General features: G+C 44.5%; 1 protein-coding gene across 1 annotated transcript in view; it reads left to right on the plus strand.

Annotated features, from left to right (window-relative positions):
• The first annotated feature begins 3,978 nt into the window (after window positions 1–3,978).
• Window positions 3,979–18,873, plus strand: part of SHROOM3 (shroom family member 3) — a 110,126-nt gene continuing 95,231 nt past the window's right edge. The window contains exon 1 of the mRNA XM_066548896.1: window positions 3,979–4,143. Within this exon, the coding sequence (XP_066404993.1) occupies window positions 3,979–4,143 (165 nt within the window). The remainder of the gene's footprint in view (window positions 4,144–18,873) is intronic.

The following is an 18,873-nucleotide window of genomic DNA, read 5'->3' on the forward strand; positions in this document are numbered from 1 at the left end:
ACTCTCAGATCTCTGTTTTCCCCTTTCTCTGCCTGATTTTTCACATTTTTACCTTAGGCCTATCCAGGCAAAGAAGCTGATTCTGTGTTTTGGAATGAAGACAAACTCAAATCCAACTGGCAATGTGGGTGGAGGTTCCCTGTGTAGCCCTAGGAATTTTTCTCTGGAAGCACCTTTTGAATGTTAGTTGATGATTGCAATCCCTTTGATACCATGCAGAGCCTCAACATGTTTTCCCTCCTGTTATTTCCTCTTTCAGATGCCAGACTGACACTTTCCAGAGCTGAGGAGATGGATAAGTTACAGTCAGCCCCAGCTGATTGTAGGTAAGTATAGGAAAGCCATATTTTTGATTTGTTTTTTTCCTGATTTTTTTATATAATAAACTTCCAGGGGAATTGCTACCCCAAGAGGGAATGGTTCATTCCTGGAGGAGTCCTGAGCTGATCCAGGAGAGCTGTGTCTTTTAACACTTGTGTTTTGTTCCATCCTACTGCAGATTGAGGTGAATGGCTTCAGGACTCCTGGGGAGAGGAAGAAGCTCGGCCCACTGGTGCCTGAAGGATGCCCATTATTTGAAATTCCTGACACTCCTCCACTTACATAAAGCCCTGCCTGGAAGGAAAAGAGAAGTTCTTCAGTGATAAGACCAGGAACCAAGGTAAGAGGAGCATTTCTTTTTCAGCCTTTTCATGCTTCCTGTATGGCCATCAGCAAGTCACACACTGGGTCTCTGTGAAAGGTAGGAGGGCCCACGTTATTTCATAAAATTTTTCTTTAGAGACAAACTGGGGATCTGCTTCCTCTGGACTTCCAGGGTAGAACTAAGCAGCAGGTAGATTTAAACTAAGCCTAGTGTTTAGTTCTCCTGCCAAAAGGGCAGTAACAAGTGTGTAAAAAATGAGCTGAGTTTCCTGGTTTTGATCAGATTAGGCACTCTGAACACTCAGGACAGATTCTGCTTCATTTTTGAAAGGGAAAAGCGTAGTAAATGCCTATTAACTAAGGAAATGTTGGTATGTATGTCGATCAGCTTAATCTGTGTCAATTTTTGGTTTCAGCACACGGGGGCAGTCTTGCACTGACGAACTTCATTTAAGAAAGAAACTTGGACAATTTGAAGGAATTTAGGAAAAGCCAGGGCAGTTGCCAGCTGCCTTGACTGATGATAAATACAGGGTTTGATTGGGACCTCTGCAAAGTGAAATCAGCGGTAACTTTTCCTGCTTTAGCAGTGCTCGAGGGAAAGTGTTTTGGCATGACTGTTCCAAATTTATTTTCCCTTACATGGCAACTGTGCAAAACTTCAAATATATTGTTCTGTGTGGAAAGCACTTTTCTGAGCCCAGGTTCTTTTGGTTGTATCCCATCAAGGAGTATTTCAGCTCTGTCCTGAGAGGAACTCCTGTGTGGAATAAGAGCCTGCTGAGGAGGTAGCAGAGTATTTGGCAGCTGTTTTGAGGTGATTGATCAAACCTCTTTCCTTAGCTGGTTGTGAGTCTCTGATACATGGAAGCACCTGCTTGTGACCTTTTTAGAGCTGGATTAACAGCATGAAAAAATAGCAAATTTGAAGGTGGTAAGAGGAGAAAATTCTGTGCTTGCAATGGTGACAAATCTGATGGGGTTTTTGGCAAAAATTATGTTGGATTCAGCACTTGAAATGAACCACAGTGCTGGAGGAGAAGTAAAATTCTCTCTCAGAAATATGTTGATAATTTTAATCATCAGATGCAGCAGACCCCATGAGAAATAGAGCTCTCACTGGAAATCTGGTGTCCACAGACAGCTGTGGTGACAAACGTTTCCTATGGGAAATGGATGTAATCCAGAGAAGTGCCTCAGGCTGTTCACAGGCTGCTGTGTCCTTACACAGCCTTACCTAGTCCTGCTGGCTGAGGAGAGCAGGAGGCACGGCCTCAGGAGAGCTCCCAGAGGCTTTTCCTGTCCCTGGAAGGGCTGTGCAGAGCATGGGCATGAATTGCTCTTTGTGGTGCCTTGGAGCGAGGGTTTTCACACTGAAACATTAGGAGTGTAAAGCCTCAGAAATCTGATTTGAGTCAGGCTAAAGAGTGAGTTCTGGATAATAGCAATCTGTGAGCCTGACCAGGTTGTGAGGCTAATGAAAACTCAGCCCCTGGGAGGGAAGCTGAGGGGGCAAAGCTCAGGATAAACAAGGATTGAGGAATCATCTACCATGAAAAATAAAGCGAGGGGCCTCTTTTCTGCATTTGTCCCCATGGCTGTCAGGAATGAGACCTGGGACATGTGGGCCAGATAGAAAACTCTGGGAACCTGTAACATCTTAAAGGGGTGGAATGGGAATGGGGTGGCACAGACAAATGCAAGGAATCCTGGGTTTAGAGTGCCAGCTCCAAAGCTTTTCCCCCACCGTTCATTAAGGTTTTGTTAATACAAGGCCCTGAGAGCTTGCAAAACCCGAAGGAGAAATAATGCACATTCCATGCATGGTGAGATCAAAAGCTGGGGGTGCCTTAGAGGCAGACACTACTGTGTGTTTCCTCAGCTCTGCCAACAGGAAAGGCAGTGGGCTCTGGTCTCCTCTCTCTATTGTCCCATTTAAGATCCAGTCAAAAGTCAGGAAAGGTTTTGCACACCTTCTGTGACACATGCTGTGATATATGTTAAGGGATGAGCCAAGTCTTGAAGTCTACATGCACATACAGAAGAGCAGATCCACCCACAGCCACGTGTTCTACAATAGGTAACTGCCTACATGAATAGAAGTATCCAGAGTTTTGCTGTTGCTTCTTATTCCATTTATTGGGAAAGCATTGGCTTTTTCTGGCAATGTAAATGAGGAAAAGAAATATGTCCAGGGAAGCTGGTAGGCTCCACACAGAGGAAAAGCACTTTATGAGAGCAGAATTATTAGCAGTGCTCCACTGAGCTGATTTGGAACAGGTCCATTGTGTTTTCAGCAACTGGCAGTTTGGATTGTTACAATTCCTTGACAAGGACAATAGAAAGATGGTGGTTTCCGGGGACATAATAAAAGAGTGAGCCACAGCTTTTGCACACTGCATTTTATAATTGCGTGCTTGATGTGCACAATTGGGCAGCACTGCCTTACTTGCCTTAATCCATCTCTTTCTCTCTCTCTCTCTCTCCCTCTCACTTCCTCACCCTCCTTCAGAGCAGCAGTAGCTGCTGCAGCTCTGGCAGCTCATCGGGGAGAGCACCGAAAATGAAAAGAGTTCAGCTATTGCCTTAACGTTTTTCCCAGAGGATTCATTTCACCTGCTTCTCCAGCTTTCCCAATGGTTTCTTTTTCACTCTTTAATCCAATAAGTATGGAGTTATTTCACATTTTAAACCCCTTTAAAGGGTTTTAGGAATGGACTTGCTCTCTCCTTCCTCCTCCCCCCGCCTTTTTTTTTTTTTTTTTTTTGACAAGTCAGAAAATTGTGAAGTAAGCGAACAGAGTAACTGAGAGCTGGGAGGGAGAAGACACTTCCATTCTTTTAGTGCAGTGGGCTGAGGCAAAAAGGCCATTGTAATGGTAAATCGCATGCAGAAAGGAAGAAAAGACTGATAATCAATCACAAATGAAGCATTCGTTTGGATTTTGGCAATTTACTGGCCAGGAGCTTTTAAATCCAAAAACTTTTTTTTTTTTTTTCTTTTTTTGCTCCCATCTTTAAAAGCAGTTTTGATCTGGCAGGAAGAGAAATCTTTACCGAGCTCTCATGCCCAGAGTAGCTGGGAATGGGGAGAGCTCAGTGCTGAAATTAAAATCCTGGTGGAGAAGCAGCGCAGTGAAATGTTGATGGGGCTGTTTTTAACTCATCATCTTGGACTCCGGCTCTGAAGCAGAACTTTCCACCTCAGGCTCTTCTTGTTTCTCCTGTTCAGGGATGACTTGTGGTGGGCTTCTGGGGACTTTGATTTCCAAGCTGGTCCTTCTGTGACTGCCTGAGTGGGTTTTGTGTTTGCCTGAGTATGTGATTAGGACAGATGAGGATGTTAGACAACATTAACACCAGCATATCCCCTTCAGAGTGCAGCATCACCCACAAGGGAAGATACATCTACCTGGAGGCACTGCTGCACGGAGGTGCTCCATGGGGATTCACGCTGAAGGGCGGGCTGGAGCACGGAGAGCCATTAATCATCTCAAAGGTACTTGTTCTCATTTTCTATGCCATGCAAGCAAGGTGGGAGTGGTGCCCAACTCAGAGGGCGAGATTTGTGGAAGTAACACTGAGATGTTATAACTGACCTTGTATTAGGTTGGGTTTTAAGTGCTGAGCACCTGTTTGAGTCAGCAGCTTTGCTCAGGAGCTGCATATTTGAGAAACACAGGAGAGCTCTTGGCATTGTTTAACTATCCAAGTGCAGGTTTTGTCCCACAGGAAGTGGCTGTATTTATTTCTCTGCCATCAATGGGAGGGAGCAGGGGACTCTCGTGAAGTGATCTTGTGTCATAAAGCTGTGCCATATCTGAGCACGGTCAGTAATCCATCCCCACCACTCCTGAGGTAAAACACAGTGAGTGCTTTCAGTCACACGGTGGAATGTGGGCTAATTAGGAGTGTGTATGTGAAACAGTGCAGTAAATACTTGCACTTGGTTGGTAAGTGGTTTGCTCATCGTACTTAGTAAATATTTGGTAAGTATGGTACACCTTCAAGATATTTATTACTTAATGATTGGGTATTCTCAACAGGCAACTAGTAACACAGCTCTCAAGGATATTTTGAGGAGGGAAAATGGGAGAAGGAATTCCATGTTCTCATCAGAACTGGTGCTGAAGACCACAGATTTTCAAAAGCATAATCTTAAATCTTTGAATATCTAAAATATATTTTGACCTGTGGCCCTAAAACTATTCTGAAAATAGGATATAGGTAATTCTGAAATTTCACCTCTAGTGGGTCCTAACCATGTGTGTCCTGTGCCATCAATCTGGTGCATTCTGTGTTTATAGTGTGTATGTTAAACTACCAGTGCACAAACAGACTTTTGTCCAATCCTACTCCCTCCTGCAAACTGGGATGTATGTGGGGAATTCAGTGGATCACAACCAGCAGCAGATACAAGAAAATGCTGATACTCAGAATCAATGTTGTTCAAATCCTTTGCATTTTCAAATCCCCCCCTGTTGCAATTCCCTGTTCAAACACATTCACATGAAGACTGTCAGTCACTGACATAAATTAGTTGTGATTACTACATTTACATGTTGAAAGTAAAAAATGGGGGCTCCTTTTAAAGTCTTTTCAACATAAAGGGATTTTAGAAATGTCACACAATCATCTTTTTTGCAGGACCTTCTTGGAGGCAGTTTGGCATAGCCACAGACACAAAATCCAGCCTCACTGAAATGGTGTTTTAATTTTTCTTTTATAAACACTTGGGACTAACACAGGCTGTTCACTGTTCCTGGCAGTGTTCTGCAGTTGTGAGGAAAGACTTTCTTTTTGCTCTGGCATTCCTCTGTGATGTAAAAATTGCACTCCCCCCTTTTTTCCCTTTTTTCTTTTTATTTTTTTTTAATTGGGGGCAGGGAGACAGAGAGGATGGGAGATGGCTCTGGCTGCTGAACATTAATTAATCTATGGGATTTGGTTTCCACAACAACCAGGCCCCTTAATGTCAAACATGCCTGGAGTGTGCATAGTGCCACTGGGGATTGTATGACTTGTGCCTGCCTTTCCTGAAACAACACTGCAAAAATGTGCTGGGTTTTATTTTTGGTGGGGTTTTCCCTTTTTTCTCCTGGTAGTCCCTGCTTGGTTTGTGCTATCAGTGTCAGCATTTCAGTGTTTTGCTCATGCATGGGTGATGCAGAGATGGAGAATGGCTGCATGTGAAAGCTCTGCTTTCTGGAATGCAGGCAGCTCCTGTTTCCTGGTTTCCAGTTTCAACTGAGAAATTCCTCTGGTGCTTCAATTCACTATGTGCTCCTCAGAATTAATTGCATATTACTCATTTAGTTAATTCAGTGTTCCTCGCCTGAGTGTACTGTGAAGTAATAAGGAATTGTGGGGAAATGATGAATTATGTTACAGATTTAATTCTGTACAAGAGTGCTTGGAGAATCATAGAAAGTTTTAGGGTGAAAAGGACCATTAAGGATGCAGGCACTGGGAATGGTCCAACAACAGTTCCAGATAATACTACAAATGCTTTTTTGCAGCAAATCACTTTACACTGTGGAAAAAAAAAAGAATCGTGCATCAGTTTCTAATAACAAAGTAATTCTTAAGATTCTTAAATTTTTCCCTGAGAGAAGCTTCAGAATAAAGCTTTGTGGAATCCTCCCAGCATGTTTTTATTGTACCAGCAGGAAAGAAGTGGAAGGATGGCAAAAGGTAGGCAGTTGCATGTTCCTTTTCTGCTGCACCTCAAGGAAATGTCCAAAACTCAGTAGCTAAAGGAGCACCAGAATGTCCCTGGGTAGCAGTGGGACAGTGTCCAAAAAGAGGCAAATTAACACCTTGTATTTTCCTTTTTATGTTAATTGTGTGGTATGAAACATACAGTGAATGACATGTGATCAAATAGTCCTTTGGCAAGAAGGTTCTCACGTTTTTAATTACTTTCATTTTTTAAACAAACAGGACACTTGCTTGTTTTGGTTTTAGTGTTTACACACACTGGTGCTTAAAAAGTAACTCAGTGTCCTCAATGTGTCACTAAGGCTTCAAAATGAGTAGAAGTCAGATTCCCTGAAGTGACCTCCACTCCTCTGTTTCTAGACCTTGGGTCCTACAGCTGAATTTTGATTTTTTGTTATACCTGTTTAGTAATTTAGAACCCTGTAATTTTGGCCCAATTTGAGGATATTTGCTTGCAGTGGAAATTTCATTAAACAAGTGTTTTTTTCATCTGGAAATAGAACTTCAGTGACAAATGCCACAGTGATACCAAGTGTTTAATAAGAATCCAATATTCTGTGGCCTCAAAATCATGATAATACCCAGAAGTAAACCCAGATTTCTATTTCCAAATTACTTTTTTGGCTCACCCTTAGCTGCAAAAAATGAAAGCCCTGACTGTTATAGGCAGTAAAGGCAAACTGGTAAGAGAAGGTAAGGTTTCATTCCCTCACAATTTTCTCTAAGAATTTTTAACCTTAGGTAATTAATGTTAATCAGTCTCAACCATTTTGGAGCCAGGAGAGGTATTTCTGTGGCGTGTTTCTCCTCACTACACAAACCTTTGGAACGGTTCTGGCTGTTGTAGGCCTCTGAAATGCCCTTTTATTTTGAGCTCTGTGTTGACAATGCTAACAAAGGAGTTGTTTCTCTTGCCTAGGAATTAAAGCATCCAAAGCCTTCTCCCTGGGATGGTGGCTGTGTGGGAACACTTTTCACATGCTGTGCTGGAGTTCATGGGCTCCCTTCACTCAAAAGGGCAGGTCGTTTGCAGGGACCTCATGCCAAAAGCATGACACAAACTCTGAGGTTTACCTCTCAGCAGGGATGTAGGAAGCAATAAAAGTTTAATAATAATGGGAATAATTTGGGACAGAGCCTGAGAAATAATCTGGAATTCTTGTTAGGTGTTTAAACCTTATCTGGAGTCTGATCCAAACTCTGATGCAACAAACAGCAGTCAGTGCTTGCAGGAGCTGGACCCAGCTGCCTTCACAAGGCTCGCTTGCCTGTGCTACTTCTCTGGTATTTTTGGTTGAGGGAGCTCATAGAGCACTTAGTGATGTGCAGTGGGAATTGTTCCATCATTCTTGACACAACAAAACTCAAAAGGCCATTCTGTACCCAGCTGGTCTACAGGCACTTAGCCCTGTCTGATCCAAACATTGGGAATAAGTGTTCTCCCAGTACCAGGAACTTGTAGCCTTCCCTTCTTGAATGCCCTGAGTCCCCATAAACAAAATTAAATTATCTTATGCACTGACAAGCAAAGTTTCTTTGCACTGTTCCCCACATCCCTTGGTGTGACAAGTGGCAGTTTAGGAACTGTTACCCTTTTTGTAGGGCTGCAGGCACAAAAAGGGTGGCACAAAAAGGCAGCAGTGCCCACCATGGCCCATGCTCACGTTATGGAGGCTTCTCTGCAGCTGGCAGAGTCATGAGAGAGTTGTTGGCCTGGGCATTAGGACATGAAACTGAGCCAGAGGCACAGTGACATCTTCTGTGATTTATTAAAAATTGATTATAATTTTTTATTTGGACATTTCCACCCCTGTTGCTGTCAATATGGACTTTGTTTTTCTCCTTGCTGCTGAAGAATAGCTCAGGCCTGTGTTGTTAATTTTTGACAAAACCACCCCTTCTCACCCTTTATCTTCCAGTATTCTGCAAGTGGGCTGGTGATGGTGAGGAGTCCACGGTGCAAAATCGTCTACTGGCACATCTGTCTCCTGCTGCAGGCAGTGCACAAGGCAGATGTCTGATCTCAGAAATCAAGGAAATGTGGATGCTGCAGACTGGCAGCTGCCACTGTAACTGTGTGAGGAAGCAGTAGGCAGTTCCTCACCCCTCTTCCTGGTTTCCCATGGCTCACACTAGGGCCTCTCCAAAGACTGCTGATGGCAGCACAAGGGACAGGATCCCTACCTTTTCTTAAAGCGAGGGAGTTGCTGCATGAAAAGGCTTCTATTGTCAGCACCCCCATTAGGCTGCTGAGCATTCTCTAGCACAAAAAGACTTCTGTTCACTTCCACAGCACTGAATTAGCAGCCACAGGCAAACCTAGAGCCTCACGTGAGCAGGGCCTGGTGGGCGCTGCTGCTGCCCCAGCAGGGTCAGGGGCAGTTTTCAGACTGCTGAGGGGGCAGTGCCAGCTGTGCTGTGATGCATCCCAGGGAGCCTGGCTACAGGGAATACCTTGCTTCTCCCAAGTTATGAATCCCAAGGGGCACAGACAGCTATGTTATGAATGTGCCTGTGGAAGGAAATGATTATAAAAAGGATTTCTCTGTGCTGAGAAGGGGTGGGGATGGCATCTGCCAGATGTTGGGGTCCAGTTGACCAGTCATACTTTAGAGTTTCCTCCTCAGCAGAGGTCAGCCCAAGCTGTGAAGTTTTGGCCTAAATCCCCTAAATCCTCTGAAAGATCAGGTCTCTACCCCTCATGGCTGCCACAGGAGTTACGAGTGTCATGTCCTTCAAAGTCACAGAAAGGTACACGGGAAGAAATATTTTCTTCTCAGGACAGAGAGGAATCCTGTGTGATTAAACATAACACGTAATCCTTAGGGTCAAGAAATGAAGCCTTCGTGAATGCTGCCCTGGCTTTAGCTTGCATGAAAGATTAGACAGAAAAATGCCACATATCCTTGGCTGTAGCAGATACAGCCAGAGTTGAGGTTTAAAAGCTGAACCTAAACTGAGACCCAGGGAATGCACTCTTTAACTTGGTGTTTGCACACAATACATGTTTGCTTGTGAAAGGGTCCACTACTTTCAGCCTTTACCACAGTTCTTAGGAGCCCAAGGCATAGGAAGAAAACCCATCGTTGATAATAGAGCTGGAGCTGAGCTAATCTCATCTCAGATTTCATCAGTGTTTGCTTTCAGGAACTTTTGAGAAAGCTCAAAAATGGGAAGGATGAATCCAGCATAGTTTTATTGCACAGGAAGTATTCAACCAGTGACAGGATCCCAGGGAGCAGCTGGAGCTGTGTCAGGAGGTGTTTTTGGCTGAATATTAGGAAATGGTTCTTCACCCAGAGGGTGGTCAGGCACTGAACAGGCTCCCCAGGGCCTGCCAGAGCACAAGGAGTGTTTGGAAAATGCTCTAAGGCACATGGTGGGATTCTTAGAGTGGTCTTGTGCAGAGCCAGGAGTTGGACTTGATGATCCTTATGGGTCCCTTCCAACTCAGGATATTCTCTGAACCAGTCAGAATTGGGATGGATCTTTGCAAGTGAAAATGAAGTGAGCTGTAATTTGCTTTCCAACAAACACTGGTAGTCAAAGGAACAAGTCCAGAGGCCTTTGAAGATAGACTGCTAAGGCAGAAAAATTCTGTAACTCATTTGTGTACTTCCAAAGCCTGGAGTGAATCCCCATCCAGTGGCAGCAGAGAGGATCCAAGGCAGTGCCAGGAAACCCTGAAAGATGTCAGTACCCATTAGTACCAACTGAGTACACCCAAGAGGTGGAAAAAAACTTTCCAAATGTTGTTTGTTTTAAGTAAGAGAAAGTTTGTGTCCACTCATTCACACAGCTGAACCAGAAATAGAGTTCCCATCTTTCCATTTTTAGCCAACCACTGCCTAAATCATAAAAAAAAATCCAACAAATAAGTTATTCCAGGTTTCTTGGTCAACTGAAATTAGGAAAAGAACAACAGGAAGAGAACAAGAGCAGCTTATCCAGGACACAGCTTGTTAACAACCTAACTGGTATTCAAGCATAATATTAATTTTTCACACTTGCATTAAAAAATCCCACCAAAAAAAAAAATCGAATCCCAGTGAAGAATGATTCCTGCTGATAAGAAAATCACTGTGCTTAAATTCATTAATAGAATAGGCTATGGGATACATTTCAAAGCACGGGGTGAGAAATAAGCTCCCAAATCCCATTAAGAAATAACAGGATTTATGTGCATTCCTCCCATATATTAACTTTCCCCTCTGGAAACGTCTTGTGCTGAGCTGGTGCCATTTTTCAGGCAGGTGCAGTATTTTGCAGTTCCCACAGACTCACCAGATAATCTGGCAGCCTGAAAGCCATTGCCCATTCTCCCCAAGAATGGGGATTTTCCGAGGCCCGGCTGAATGAGGAGCTTGGCTGACAAGCGCCGCGGCCAGGCGCTGCGGCGGGGCTCAGTCACACATTCTGCAGCGATGCCGTCAGCAGCTCCGGCCCGGCCGCATCCGCAGCTCCGGCCTTTGCAACCCCGGCCAGCACAGATCTAACAGATCCCGGGGCTTAACAGCCGCTCTCGGGAGCGGGGAACTTGCTGAACGTGACATGCAGGGGTGCCATTTGTGAGCTGAAGTCTTCAGGGGATTGGTTTGTAGGATCAGCAGGGTCTGAAAATTTCCCAATACCTGTAGAGAACTGCTGACCCCCTGAGAAGGAGTGTTCACTGTAGCCCTATGAAAGTTTTTATCTTGGTTTTCTGTTGAGCTTGTAGGCAGTATTTATTTTCTCTATCATGGTAGTGTCAGCAGGATAAAGGTAAAAGCTACAACCCCTTTAATGCTGTTAATAAAGAAATCTGCTTCCAGGATGTTGGAATTTACAGTTGTGATACATTCACGAGATGTAAATATAAAACCACAAATGTGGGGATGGGTGAAGAGTGAAGCAAGAGTCTGCAAATGCAGCAGTGAGTTTACTACCTCATACAAGAATGATGATGATGTTGCTTCAGATTTATACATTGTTTAATATTGGATTTTAAGATGTTTACAATGGCATATAATTGCTGGAATAATCATGCCCTTGAAAACTTGCAGTAGTGCCAGATCCATTATTGCTTTCTTTTAAAATTTTTCTGTGAAAGTACATGTTCTTTAAAGGAGCGCCGCATTTAGAAAAGTGGATTGGTCCCCAGTGTCAGACCTTATGTTTTCATACACTGATTGATGACCACTCTTGCCAGTGGACTGAGATAGACCCACATTTCTCAAATTCAGTCTCATAGAAACTGGGAAATGAGCTGATGGAATCCAGACCAAAGATCTGGCTGTTTTCCAGGGGCAAATACATGGCAAGACACATTTCAAGAGAGAGGCTTGAAACGGAGAAAGAAATGTGAAACATTTGGGCAGCGAAGGGTGGGGTCGTGGAGGGAATCTTCATTTTCTCAATAGTCCCTCTCCCCTCCCTCCTGCCCTGCTCCGTTTGGTGTTTGCTTAAAAGCAGTTGCCAGTGTTTGTTGAATAGTGTCAGCACAGAAGGGATGCAGCCACTGACCTGACTAAAAGGCAACAGCAAAAGGTTAGCAGAATTAGTCTTGTACTGCAGACTTGTATTAATAGTTGTATTGTGGGGCTGTTGGCACCAACTCTGCAATTAAATAAGTTGTTGGCACTCTTCCCTAGGTTAAATTACTATGGCTGTTCCCCCTGCTTGCAAGTCAATGAATACAACACTTTTGGGGAGGCAAGTTCAAACATTTTTGTTCTTTGGGGATTCTGCACATTTGTGGTCTCAAGCTAAGAGGTTTCTGCTGGCTTTCCAAGCAGACCTCTGTTGTTGTTCTGTCTCTGCAAACAGCCCGTGCAAACTAATGCTGGAATAACCAAGCAGGGAAGGAGGTGGCTGAGGGACACTCCACAAAAGACTGATGGAGAAACAAATGCCCTTAGAAGAGGTCCTTGCTTTCTCTCCTGCCCAGATCCACGGATGTTTCTTAGCACTGGGCTATTGTTGGAGAGGATTAGTTTTCCATCACAGCTTCATCAAGGGCAACTTAGCCTTTTTGCTAGGCCAAAAACACAGCCACAGACAGGGGAGGGGAGGGACTGCCTGCTTCTCCTTGCCCATAAGTGCAGAGCAGCCCCTTTGCCAGCCCAAGGCCCTGTTCCCTCCTGCTTTAGTCAGTGGGCAGTTGGGCTTGGCCCAGGTGTCCCCACACTCCTCTGTGCCATTCTGCAGGAACCACTCTCAGCAATACACCTCCACAGCTGGAAGAACTTTGGATTTTCAATTTATTAACAGTTCCTTCTACTTTGGGAACAGAAGTTCTTGTGCTTCTTTCTGAGCTGCCTCTAATGTAGCAACACATAGACCTGCCAGCAGCACCTGCGTCCTCACCTGCTCACTAAGGGGTACATCCAAAAATCGCTCTACCCTCCATGTAGTCCAGTCCCTGTAAACTCCAGGCACAAGAACTGCAGGTGCTTCAGTCTTTCTTTTTCTATAGGCAGTGTGGAAAGGCAGCAAGACTACGGGGAGATTGTGCTCTGTATGATCTGAGCTGAGAAACCTGTAGAGAGAACATCCAAGATTTCTAAGAAACTGGTGCTATGCAAAAAAATGTCTGGGCACAACTTTCATCTGTGCTTTCCTTAAGACTGGCTGTTATTTAACCAAGCGTTGGACATTAATCATGAACTGCAGTTAGAGGTTTCCCTGCCCAGCAGGGACATGGCTTTTTCTGGTTTATATCACTGTTTGATGGAGACTGATGGAGAGTGAACTGTGGACACACCAAGAGAAGCGTGAGGTTTGGAGGAAGGCGTAAGCAGAAACAGTAGTAAGTACGCTTGGGTGACTCAGTGTCTCTATGACTTGTTGTGTATCTTATCAGCTCCTGAAACAAAAGGTTCCTGTGCTGCTTGGAGCTGAAGAGAACCAGGGTGAGCATCTATTGTTCTGTAGGTTTTATTGTTCTCAGGTTGGGATCTTGTCAGCTCTCATTATCTTAACAGGTTGGACTGTGTCCCCCCCTTGGATGGGAGAGTTTGCAAGGCAAAGAGAAATGACACAAAGTGGCTCAGTCTGTGGTCCTGCTCCTGCTGAGTCAGTGCTGAATCACTGACCCCTTGGTGTTTGTGGGGAGAGGATGTGATAGCCCTGCTCTGTGAGACCTCCTGCCTCTGGTGATGAGATATTATAGAAGCTCAGGGTGGCATATTGTACTAGGGGAAAAATGTGATGCCACAAGCTAAATTCTGATCAGGATAAATCACATGGCAACAACAGCATTATCATCTTGATTTTTCCTGAGTCACATTAAGCCCTCTTTGTAATTCACAGGGGGTTGTAGTCTGCCCCTGTACTTTTGGTGACTAGTTGTGGACCAAGCACAGTCCTCAGTCAAATGTCTTTGATTAGTTGCTGACTCTTCAGCACTCCAGAGTGAGTCTGCTTCTCTTTAGGGTAATTTGAAAATGGGGGTAGTATCCTGCCATTTCCAACAAAAGCATTATCTTCCATTGTGCCTGTGGCCGTGGCATTCCCCAATGACTGGAAGGGAGCATATCAATCCAGCGGCAATTGGAGCTGAGTTGGCCCCCTGCATCCCTGTGAGATGTCAATGACCAGCTTCACAGCAATACCTAGAAATCTGCAAGGTGAGATTATTGTGCCAGAGGATGGCTTTAAAGTACTACCTATCAAGGGAACTCAAGGCAATTACCTCTCTATGTGCTAAAAGTTGGGAATGTGGGAGCTGGGTAAGGAATCCAAAGTTAGACACCTTTCTGCAAGGTGAGATGAGAGACTGGGCCTTTCCAAGCTCTGTAGCTATCCCTGCAAATTCCCAAGCCAAGACAAAAAGAAAGAGAAAGAAAAAACCAAGATAGATAAAAGGGAAGTGTGTCTGTCTCATAGCTGCTCAACAGGCAACCCTGAGATCCCTCTGGCAAGAGCAACTGAAGCTGAATTTGTCATTGTTTGGCTTGTGTCACCCAGCTGGTTGGGTCAGAGAGCTTCTCTGACCTAAGTCCACAAGTGATGGACGGGTCTGTAGCAGGCATTATCACAACATAATCACATGGAGTGAAAGGGAAACCCTGTGTGCCTTTCTTAACTTCTTCTCTCCCTTTCTCCAAATCTTTAGGATAATACATCTTTTCTTATTTTACTCTGAATCCGTTAATGCTTCTGTTGTGTAATAAGGTTTTCACAGCAAAATATGGCCTGGAGAGCAGTAAATGGAATTCTTCCAAGGATCCCCAAAGATCTGCAAAGATTCTGTTGCACTGCTAAAGGAAGCATTAATCATGGTCAGAAATATTTCCTGCTGGGTTGTAGTATGCTTTCTGATTTCCTCTGTCCCTCAGGCACTAGTGGAAATTCCATCTGATAAAAAGGTGTGGGTTTTGGGTTTTTTTTTTTGCTGGTTTAACTTAGCTAAATTGGTTTTGGAATGGAACAGGGGGTCTGTAACTTCTTAGCGGTATTACTGCTCTTGCCAAAACTAACAGTGGCCTGGAAGAAAAATGCTGGAAACCCAAAGATCCTGGTCAGAAGGAGAACAGAGGAGGAATTTTCTTGGCCTGGGGGCTTATGAAATTGCTTTTCTCTTGCTGAATATCTGGATATATGTGTGTTGCTGGCTTGGGGGCAGTGTAGGAGATTTGGATTTGTGCATTTGGATCAGGCAGTATCAGGAGTTTTGTTGTTCACTTGGATTTACAGTTTTTGTTTACTCACAGCATATTGACCATGGCATGAATACTAATTTTTAATACATGGAAAACTTAAAGAATATAGAACTATGTAATATTCTTGGTCTGGTGGCCTGTATAAAGAGACTGGTTCTTGTGGACCCTGAAACAAAATCATGGCAAGATGGAAAGAATAGAAAAAAATGAGGGACCGGTGCTGAACTGACAAGTTTTGTTTGACCCTGTATAATAAATGCAGGTGAACTTTGAAATGAAAATGATCACCACAACCAAACCTGAAGTATTCTACTTTAAAATGTCAAAGCTAAAAGTTTCAACCCTTAGAAGCTATTTCTGCTTCCATGCCTCTTAGGGATCAAGACCCCTTACTGCATTTAACCTGCATGTGGAAGCAGCCTTGTTCTTGCCACTGGAATCACTGTAGTTAAATAAGGGTGCCCCACTCTTGTCTTTTAAACTAAAGCTCTGCTTGAATGTGGAGTAATTTAGCTCTCATCCCACCTATGAATGACACTCCTTATTATCTTTGGGGCTTATTTTGACCTTTTGTCTTCTGGTGAAATGGAGCTGAACCTTGCCAGAATACCCCTTTTAAGACCTTTTCTTAATAGTACAAGGGATATCTTAAGCTCCTAGGAAAACTTAGGTAGCGAGGCAGAATTTTCATAAAGGAATGGATGTGATAATATCACTGGATATTATTCCTGTGCATGTAATATTTCTAATGGAGAAAGATATTTTCCCTTATTATTATTGATAACTGGAGCTCAGTGAAAAATGGATTTTCAGGTCACTGGATGTTAAAAAAATATTTGCACTTGTTTCAGATGGTTTGTTTCAATAAGATTTTTAGTTTTGACAATTCCCAGAGATAGCTTCAGCTACCAAAATCAAATCAAATAATGACAACTAATTTAAATTGAAAAATTGTACCTTTTTGTTTTAAAAATAGTGACCTTCAGGCTGTTTGCTTTTTAATGAATATCTTATTGGAATCATTATGTGTTGGGAAGTGTTTTCACTATTAACATGACACCAATTGGATTTAATCACCCAAGTCACATAGGCATTAGAAAAGTTGTTGAGCAGTCGTTAAAGCAAAGTAGATGAGAACTGGATTTGCAGGAACACTCGGTGTCCAGAGAGGTTTCCCTGGTTCTTGTTTGAATACCCATAAAAAATCTGGCTTTGTCACTCAAGTTCCCTGTTGGCAACTGCTCTTATTTATTCACCCAGAGCTCTCCCCCGTGATGCCTTTCCACCTTTCGGGAGGGGATATTGTGGCCCTTTGCCCATGAATGCTCCAGTGCAGAGAGGCAGGGAGAGTCATCCTGTAATGACCACCATGCCCAGGTGTGTCAGGGGCACTGGAGTTCCCTCTGCCTGAGCTAAAAATCTCAGCTCTAAGCAGAAACTTGTGTGGAACTGGGTAAGGCCAGGAAGGAGGCACTGCGTGCTCAGCATCTGTGCTTAACCTCCCCACACAGCCCAGGCTGCTCAAACCTTGTTATTTCAACTATTCCAAATAACTTGTGAGATTTGTCTCTAAGTCTAGGGACAGCACTAATCCAGGCAAAGAGGTTTTGGTAGTGTAAAGCCTTGGCAGTAGAGCAGCTTGTGAGGGTGAGGCAGCTTTATTTAAAGCTGGTGTATGCACACCAATCTGGTACTTGTGTGCAGTGTGAGCCACTGGCTTTGTGCATCCTGCAAGTGTCTAAGGCTGGGCTGGAAAGGGCTTGGAGCAACTTGGGACAGTGAAAGGTGTCCCTCCTGCCCATGGCAGGAGGGTGAAACTACATGGTCTGATGGTCCTTTCCAACCCAAACCCTAGGCGATTGTAAAATGGGTATACCCCATAGGCTCCATTTGCATAGGGAGCCATAGGTTTGGGTTACAGTGAGCTAGGCATCCAAATGTGCCTGTAGCTTGCCACTCCTTGCTGGGCTTTACTGGCCTGGTGGAGCATGCTGTGGAGATGGCAGCTACAGGTCCCAGGCATCCAAATGTGCCTGTAGCTTGTGGCTCCTTGCTGGGCTTTACTGGCCGGGTGGAGCATGCTGTGGAGATGGTGGCTGCCTGTGTTCTGGTGCCCAGCAGAACCCTCCAGCAGCAATGTCAGCTGGAAGGTCAGAGACTTGGTCTTCGTGCCCACCCTTGTTCTCAGCTCAGCGTTGCTCCGGCTGTAATTCCTAGCACGTGAGCTCTCGCCCCCGGGAGCTGCCTCGGAGCCGCGGTGGCTGTGTCCTGCCCGGGCCAGACCCCGGGTTAGCTGAGGACAGCTCTACTGCCCGGGGGCGCCGGCTGCGCGCAGCCTCACGCGTCCCCTGCCCGCGGCACATGGGAACAGGCGGGCCGGCGTTTGAGCGAGCCCGGGATGGGTGCGCGTGTGTGCTAATGAGGCCCAGAGGTGCTGCCAGCCGGGCCTCTGCAAGAGCACTTCGCGCATGAGTGCACCAAGAATGCATCGGCTATTCAACGGTAATAAGTTTTTATAAGCACACGTTTCTGACCATGTCAAATTTTGTACCCATTCAGCTGCTAAAATCCATGGAATTTGACACTGGGGAAACAATCACATTTGAGAGGAGCTTGTACAAAGGGGAACTCACATTGCTTCCCAGCTAGAGCCTGAACAGTTGATTGGCTTTTCTAACACAATATCACACATTTATTCCTTAAGCGAGATTAAAAGTTTAGAAGAAGAAAGATTAATCAGCAAGATTAGAATAGAAAACATTCTTAGAGAGTTGTATTTTCCATAAAGAATCATCTGCTCTCCACAACTGGAAAAGTAAAAGGACATTTTTTTCTTCCACAGTTTTGAATAGCAGAGGTCTACAAACGCACAAATGGGGCCTAGTCCATTCTCAGCTCACAAGTCCTGTTACTTTCTCTAATATTACCTATGTGGGTAAAGTAAAACACGCTCAAGGGTATGATTAAAGTGAACAAACAGGAAAGAATCATATTCCTAGAGGTCTTGGTGTCCCAATACCTACAACAGCAGCAGACACTTATGTATGCCCAAGGAGTTTCCACACTGACATGAGGGGAATGTAATATCTTCTCCATTAGAAAAAAATACACAATTTAAATAATGGAAAATCACTGGTGAGAGAGACCCAGTAAGCATCAAGGAGTGACAGCCACCGCCACTGCACTAGCAACAAGGTGTCATCCTTGTTAAAGACAAAGAATGTTCTTAGGTTGGCTCTCTTTGCCTTCCTGGATGAAGTGTTGAAGTACAGGAGATGAAGTCTTATTTCCCACACTGCTGGTGTGATATCAGTTTACCACAATAACTGCTCTCTGTAAAAATAAACATTAGCTCAGCAGAAGGCAAACTGCAAAACACAAAGAGATGGAATATTAAGGAAATGGTTAGCAGTCACTTGAGCTTGCAGAGGAGCACTTAACTTTCTCACCCCAGGGGCTTGAGCGAGGTGAGAGGAGTTCCTGGGACTCATTAACCACAGATCCATTGTTCATTGGAAGCTTTTGCTGTGGGGTGATTGATACTTCAGAACCTGCGTGGGAACTGACCGGAGATTAGGAGCAAATAATAAAAGTGAAACCAGCTTGTAGGCCTGATCCTTCTGCACTGTGCCTTTGGGCAGGTTCATTCCTGGGCAGTGAGGGAAGCAGAGTGCTTCAAGAGAAGGGGCCCTGCAGCAGGACCAAGGAGCTGCTGCTTACAATCCAGTCCTACCTCGGGCCCTCACTTGTGCCCTCTTTTACCTAACTTCTGTTTTGGGGCCGTTTGAGGTCTTCTGCTGGCACACAGGAGGTACAAGACAAGAGCAGACACATAACACAATCTTAGGTGTAGGTGATGGGCCATG

Source organism: Molothrus aeneus, chromosome 4 (genome assembly GCF_037042795.1).
Source record: "Molothrus aeneus isolate 106 chromosome 4, BPBGC_Maene_1.0, whole genome shotgun sequence".
NCBI lineage: Eukaryota > Metazoa > Chordata > Aves > Passeriformes > Icteridae > Molothrus > Molothrus aeneus.